A 7,124-nucleotide genomic window follows, 5' to 3' on the forward strand; every position below is an offset into this window, starting at 1 on the left:
CATGGAAGAAACTTAAATGCTTATCACTAAGTGAATCTTAGGAGTGATAAGGCTATGTGCTATATGATTCCAACTGTATGACTTTAGCTTAGTCCAAAGCATGGGTGGGTTATATAGTGAAAACCTAGGTGTCCACCACCTCCCTGATGAGTGCTTCTGTCTCTTTAAGTCAATATCACTGCCCTCCCTGAGCTTCCTGAACTCTGCAGTCAGCAGTCAGCCAGGCTCAGTGACTTCCTCTGTGTGCTAAGCCGTCTGCCCTCACAACTGAAGGGAAAGCAGCAGGTTCAGACTTCTTGGAGCCAAATTCAGAGCCTGTCACCAGGAAGGGTGAGTCTGAGCCTGGAAGGCAGTTGGGGAAGGGAGCGGAGGGCCACAGGACAGACTCAGCACCTGAAGGTGTTGTCCTAACACAGCTCTCTGAGCAACCACCTGTGTTCTGCTTGGAGCTGGAATAACCACACACTTCCAGGAGTTTAAGGACATTATGAGTTTCAGGTGGAGTACATTTGGAAGCAGAGGTAGTATCTTTGCCAGCTCCAGAGCACACACATTCTTACTTGGGACTAAACCATTTCTCTTTCTCCCTGTATCAGAGAAGTGTTAAAACTATTGAAGGGAACAAAATACACCAAAGAAGGCAGTAAACAGTCCCCAAATGTAAATCCAGCAAAGGTGAAAGATATGTCTGAGGATGTAGAAGCAATTCTAACCTCAGAACAAGTTAAAAAGTGAAAATTCTGTATACACGTATACCTGAGCTGAATCCTCCAATCCTCCACCTCTTGGCACTGTCCACAAAGGGGAGAGGTCTTTCAGCAGATGTCTAAGGTCATGAACATCATCTTTAAACTCTTGTCCTACAAGAGCAACCCAGGACCCATCTTGGTGCTGACCCATCTGAATTTCTTCATCTGTATTTTGAAGGGGGAGGCTAAGGAAACCAGTTCCCAGGGCAGATCCCTGGGGAGGCTACACTGGGAGCCCCTGGAGAAGGGAGATGCCTATCAAAATACAGGGACAAATCACAATGTGTGGAAATTCTGCTTTTTATTTTAAAGAATCCCATAAATAATTTCAAAAAGAGTAAGTTTGGGGAGGCATTAATCCAGAGAATGTGGAGACTCCTTGGAGTTTTAAGATAATAAGAATTTACGGGTTTTACTTTCTCTAATAACTATATGACCATTTTAACCTCAGATTTCGGCTCTTATGAACCTTGGATTCACTTTCAACCCCCAGTCCAAACTATATGGAAAGTTCCATGGCCTTCCCAAAGTTTTATGGATTCCCCAGCACACTCATTTTCATCTTTGACAAGGACTTCTTGCTTTGGTTAAACCCTTGTTCTCTGCTCTGAATCTTGGAGCTGTCTTTTCATTTCTGCTCTTGCGTTTGTTATGGAGTCTGCTGATTTCTACATGCAAAATAATTAATCATGTAAGGCCAGTGGTAAGAACTTTACTGAAGGCTTTAGGGAGGGGTAGAGGAAGTTCCTACAGAAACAGCCTTGGATTGAGTACAAGGCAAACCTGTTCTTCGGGTCCCTCATCAGAGACAGTTATTCATCCAGCCTCCCTCTCTGCTCTTCCCCAGTGTGTGGTGTCGCAGGGAGAGAACACAGGCACCTGGAGTGGCCAGGGTGGGAGACAGGAAGAGGTGCAGTTTGCCTTGGATGGTGAGCACAGACCAAAATACAGAAGAGGGTCAGTAGCCAGGACCAGGGGAGCTGCATTCAGGTGCTTTTGTGATCAGGCAACTTGGATCACAGAGTGTTTAACTGTATTAAATAATGTTTCAAATTGGCATAATCTTTATTTGGGGAAAAGCCTCAGATTTGGAGGGGTCAAGAACAGTGTCTGAGTCTCTCCAGGACCCAGTCTCTCCTGGACAAAGTTCATATCTAGGCAAGCAAATAGAAACAGTTGACTTTGTGAGAGGAGAGCTGAGAGCTCTTGGGTCAGTTTATGAAACGCATTCATGAGACAGAGAGACCCAAGATTTACCCAGTGTCTTCTCATTTGTTTCCTACACCAGTTCCCACTAAGGCAGATCCCTAAATCACTGAGAAAAATATTCTCATATTCAAAGTTACCTGACATCACTTCTAAAGTTGGACTTATTACTTACTTAACTTGCCTTCTTTCCCCACCCCACCTCATCCCAACTCCCACAAACACACACAAACCACAACTAGATTTTAAAATCTGTGAAGGCAGGAACAATCTCTTTTCACTGTTATCCTCAACATTACCTCTGTGGCAAATGATTATGACAATGAGCCATTCTATGACTATTCCAGGTGAGCATGGGACCGCAAGAGAAGACTGGAAGACATGAGGAGCTTATTTGTGGTAAGAACACGTGTCTGAAGAACACACTTGCCCCTGTATGTTTGTGCCTGGGTTGGGTACAGAGATGATTCAAAGCTAATGTTCAGACATGCTACTTTGGGGAGAAAATTCCTTTAGCTAGCCTCCAAATGATAGAGGGGTTGTGACCGCCAGGATATCACAGCAAAAGCCTTGGCACCACCTCTGCCCCAATCTACTGTGAGATATTGGGAAAGCCCTTTGACTGCTCTGGGCCTTAGGAACTGAGCTTAATAATTGAGGCCCTGACCTTCTCCTCAGTCAGTGGTCAGAGTATAGAAGATTGTGGGAATATGGTTTTCCAAAGAATGTGCTGGAGAAAAATTTTTAAGAGTTAAAACATTATTAGGCAGGAGGGTTCCAGAGAGAGAAGTGAGAGAGGGAAAGAGACAGAGAAGGGAGACTCAGGGACAGAAGACGGGCAGTGGAGACAGACTGAGAATGAGAGTCCCTCTCTGACATTGGTTCTGCTGTTGGATTTTACAAAGATCCAAGTCACAGAAGGAAAGAGGAATGGGGATTCACGCTCGTCATCTCCTTTCAATGACAAACTTGCATGGGTGGGGTAAGAGCAGAGTGATGACAGTCAGACCAGAATGAGGGTATTTAGTGGAAGAGAGATGACATTCAGAATAGACAGGAAATAGGTGGGGGTTGGAATAAACCTTAATCATTTATTTTTCACCTGACCCCCCCAAAAATGTCTGTGCCTTCCTCCCAGTTTTGTGAGGCATGAAATTCTTGTAATGATGAGTGGACTCACCTGGTCAGGAGCCCAGCACTAAAGAACAGCTTATGGCTCAGGGTCATCATGAGTAGTTGAGTCTATAACATGCTTCACATTCAATGTTCCACTTAATCCTCAGAGGAGCTTTTAAGGTAGGTTGACCAGTTATTATTCTCTCTACTTTCAATATGAGGAAATTGAGGATGGCAGAAGTTAGATCAGGCCAGAAACAGTTACCCATGAATGATGCAGTGCTGTGCAACAGAATCCTATGAATGACGTGGGTAAGAGTCACCATATCCTACAAAATACTGACATGAAAATGTTGTATGGCACCAGGACAGCTAATTGGGGCTGTGGTTAGATTTTGCAACAGAAATGAACCCATGTGCCCTGCGTCTGGCTGCCATCTTTGGAAATGTGCTGCCTTGGTTAAAGAGGGCCATCACTTTCCTTCTGAGATGTGGAAACCTCAGTGTCACGCAGGCTATACCAGTGGGAAAGAAGAAGCCAAGAGAAAAACTGGACCACTTTCCCAGGTCTCAGGCTGGAGGACACCAACACAAAACAATTACAAACCTCTTGTTAGTTTTAATTCTTGGCATTCTCAATGCTTGAAACTAAATTCAGTTTCCTGTTAAGCTTGTTCTCACCTCCGTAGTAAAATAAGGTTAAAATTCACTTCTGGACAAAAACAAGAAAACTACCCATAGTAGTAATAATGAAATTTACCAAGACAAATGATACAACCAGAAGATTGTAGAAGGGTAGATTTGGAAAACACTATGGAGGTCATCAAAATCAAATCCCCTTCATTTAAAGAGTGACAAAGTAAAATTCAGAGATGGCCTTCTTCATTGACTTCAGTAGAAAGGCAGATGCCACAGCCCAGGTGTCCTGCCTTCCAGGTGTGGGCAGTTCCTAAGACCCTGAAACTTCCTCTCTCCTAATAAGAATCAGCATCTAGCAGCACCTGTGGCTCTAGGAGTAGGGCACCTGCCCCATATACCAGAGGTAGTGGGTTCAAACTAGCCCCGGCCAAAAAAAAAGAATCAGAATCTAAAGCTAATTCCTGACTTTTGAATGAGACTAAGACAATTCAGGCGCACTGGACTTGCAATCTCCTCTGCCCTTAAATACAACTGCAAGGATGGCAGCTGAGGCTGGTGTCATCTGGCTGGTTAGGAATAAAGTGTTAGGCTTTGGTCTCTAGGATGGAATGATAGATTCCATTCTGGCTGCCACTGAACTACATGACTTCAGACTTTGAGGTCCCTAAGCACCTGCAGAGAGAAATGCTTGCCCTGGCCCAGACAGCATAAAGATTTCAGGAAGGAGCTGGTCTCAGAGAAGTGAAAATCAAGACTTTGCCTCATCATCTTGGACTCTGTATATTAGAGTGACCTGGAAACCATCATCTTATATCAGCTCAACCACCCAAGGGTTGGTGTAGAATCATGTATTGGGACCTAGAAATGCCCAAGATCTGAATTTTAATCAGGAAGCCCTCACCCCAGAATAAAGCTGTTTATTTGCCACTCCAGCTGACATGATGACCTCTTATTCCCAGCCCCCTCAAAGGAATGACTCAGAGTCCCTGAACACATACTAAATGCCGGCCACTCTGCTCAGCACTTGGGTGAATTAGCTCATCTAACCGTTTCAATAACTCTCTGAAAAACAACCAAAGTCATTCTTCCTATTTTATAGAAGAGGAAAATTAAGATTCAGAGACATTAAGCAACCCAATTAACCAGCAGAGAGGCAATGGGTTAAACCCAAGGCTTCTGACTCCAGATCCCACCCAGTAACCAGCATCCCTTCTTCCAGGTGTGGTTTCTGGATGTTAGAGAGCCCATCACAAGTGTCAGGTATGGAAAGCCCCATGAGAATGCAGGGGGAGATGAAGACCCTATGTAGCTTGTACATATGCTGAGGACCAGAAGGAGCTAGTGTCAGCTGAAGAAACGGCCTCTAAAAACAAGTTCACCAGGTGGTGAGGTATCTACAGGTACATGTGGTGAAGCCAAAGAGGAAAGGAACAGATGGGTAAGGATCACCCAGGAGTTCAAAGTCTCTGCTCAGATCACCATATAAAAGTTTGCTTCAAAAGCAAAGATCGAAGCCACCATTCTTTGTTCAAAAGGCATCTGGGATATCCTTTTACTCGGGATACCTCAGGTTAAGATTTGGAAGCTTACAAATAATTTGTCTCACAGGTTCAGCAGAGGACAGCCGGGCCCTGCAGGAGCCCACGCTGAGGCTCATCCTGGCTGGGAAGACAGGAGCAGGCAAGAGCGCCACCGGGAACAGCATCCTGGGCCAGCGGCGCTTCCTCTCCAGGCTCGGAGCCACGTCTGTGACCAGAGCCTGCGCCGTCGGGGTCCGGTGGTGGGAAAAGTGGCGCGTGGAAATCGTCGACACTCCGGACATTTTCAATTTTGAAATCCCCGAGGCAGGGCCCGTGTGGGAGGAGAGAGGTCGCTGCTACCTGCTCTCCTCCCCGGGACCCCACGCGCTGCTGCTGGTGACCCAGCTGGGCCGGTTCACCGCCCAGGACCAGCAGGCCGTGAGGACAGTGAGGGCGATGTTCGGGGAGGGCGTCCTGGAGCGCACGGTCATCGTCTTCACCAGGAAGGAGGACCTGGCTGGCGGCTCCCTGCAGGATTATGTGCGTGACACAGAGAACCGCGCCCTGCGGGAGCTGGTGGCCGCGTGCAGTGGCCGAGTCTGTGCCTTTGACAACCGAGCCGGCGGCCAGGAGCAGGAGGCCCAGGCAGAAGAGCTGCTGGGGCTGGTGGGGAGCCTGGTCAGGGAGAACGGGGACACGCACTACACCAACGAGGTGTACGGCCTGGTGCAGACCCTGCACTGGGAGTGCCCCGAGGAGCGGCTCCAGAGGGTGGCAGAGAAGGTGGCGGCCCGCATACGCAGGGCCCAGGGGTCCTGGCTGCTGTCCGGGCTGTGGGAGTGGCAGAAGTGGCACAAGTCCCGCGGGAGCAGCTGGCGGATCAGAGTGCTTATCCTTCTAGGGGGCGCGCTCCTGCTCTACCTGCTGTTCTGGAGGTGCAGGCGTGAGGCCTTTCCTGAGGTCACACCTAGCTGACCTTGTAAGTGTGACCCTGACCCATCAACGCACTATTGATGTGACCGTGGCTCCTAGAGTTCTGCGTCTGAGCTCACAGACTGCCCTCCCTGGCCTGGCCCTAACCAGCTAACTCGAGAGTCTGCCAGCACCCACCCTCCCCCACCAAACCTTCCCTGCTCTCCACCCCTGGGCCCGGGGACCAAACGCCCGGGTGGAGACTCTCCTCTGGTAGGAGCCAAACGACCACTGTGGCCTTTGCGCATTTCCCACAGAACTCAGGCTGCCTTTCAATTTGTACCTTACCTAACATATCACATGATGTAATCTAATCATGTTTAACCTTATATTAAATAAAAATACAAAAAAACCAGATGAGGAGCATTGAGCTTCCCATTCCCCACATTCCCTACAGGACCAAAAAGGAGCAGAGCCTCAGTCCTGTGCCCCTGGGTTTAATGAATGACCATGTTGTGTGAAATGAAGTCGGTATTTGTAGATGCTTGTTCCTCTGCCTTATATGCCCAACAAACAAAGATGTCACTGTTTGTCATCCCTGCCTGCGAAACTCTGCAGAGTAACACCCATGCTGGTGGGTGATGGTGGGAGGAGAACATAGCAGTGTGGAACCTTCCATCTGCACTGGCAGGGAGCGTCCCTCATGCATCCCCAGCCAGACCTCTCAGAAACTAGAATGCAGATGATTCTGTAATTCTGAGGAGAGTATAACTAGAGCCTCAGTTCCTAGGCTCTTGAGGGCCTACCGTAAGTCTACTTCAGGGAGGCTTATACACTCACAGGTGAATGTGTAAATAAGATGAGTAAGTTCTGGAGATCTTCTCAGCTCAAGAATAAATCAAACAAATTGAAGAAGTTTGGAAATTTTTCTTTTTTTAAAATTTTTTTTATGTCAACTTATTACTTTGAAGGTTTTTTTTTT

The 7,124-nt window shown here is 47.4% G+C and overlaps 1 protein-coding gene across 1 annotated transcript; it reads left to right on the forward strand.

Annotated features, from left to right (window-relative positions):
• Window positions 1-279: 279 nt before the first annotated feature.
• Window positions 280-6,489, forward strand: LOC105887190 (GTPase IMAP family member 1-like). The gene is made up of 3 exons (XM_012806481.2): window positions 280-330; window positions 2,303-2,354; window positions 5,319-6,489. The coding sequence occupies exons 2-3, from the start codon at window positions 2,309-2,311 to the stop codon at window positions 6,203-6,205; spliced, it is 933 nt and encodes a 310-aa protein (XP_012661935.1). The 5' UTR covers window positions 280-330; window positions 2,303-2,308; the 3' UTR covers window positions 6,206-6,489.
• The last annotated feature ends 635 nt before the right edge of the window (window positions 6,490-7,124 follow it).

Source organism: Otolemur garnettii, unplaced genomic scaffold (genome assembly GCF_000181295.1).
Source record: "Otolemur garnettii isolate 467f Iridium unplaced genomic scaffold, OtoGar3 scaffold00053, whole genome shotgun sequence".
Lineage (NCBI taxonomy): Eukaryota > Metazoa > Chordata > Mammalia > Primates > Galagidae > Otolemur > Otolemur garnettii.

What these genes read in the sequence shown, in the direction of transcription:
- LOC105887190 (XM_012806481.2), top strand. Translation starts at nt 2,309, where the DNA reads ATGGGACCGCAAGAGAAGACTGGAAGACATGAGGAGCTTATTTGTG. An exon ending in ACATGAGGAGCTTATTTGTG is followed by an intron (nt 2,355 to 5,318) that starts GTAAGAACACGT and finishes TTTGTCTCACAG; the next exon opens with GTTCAGCAGAGGACAGCCGG.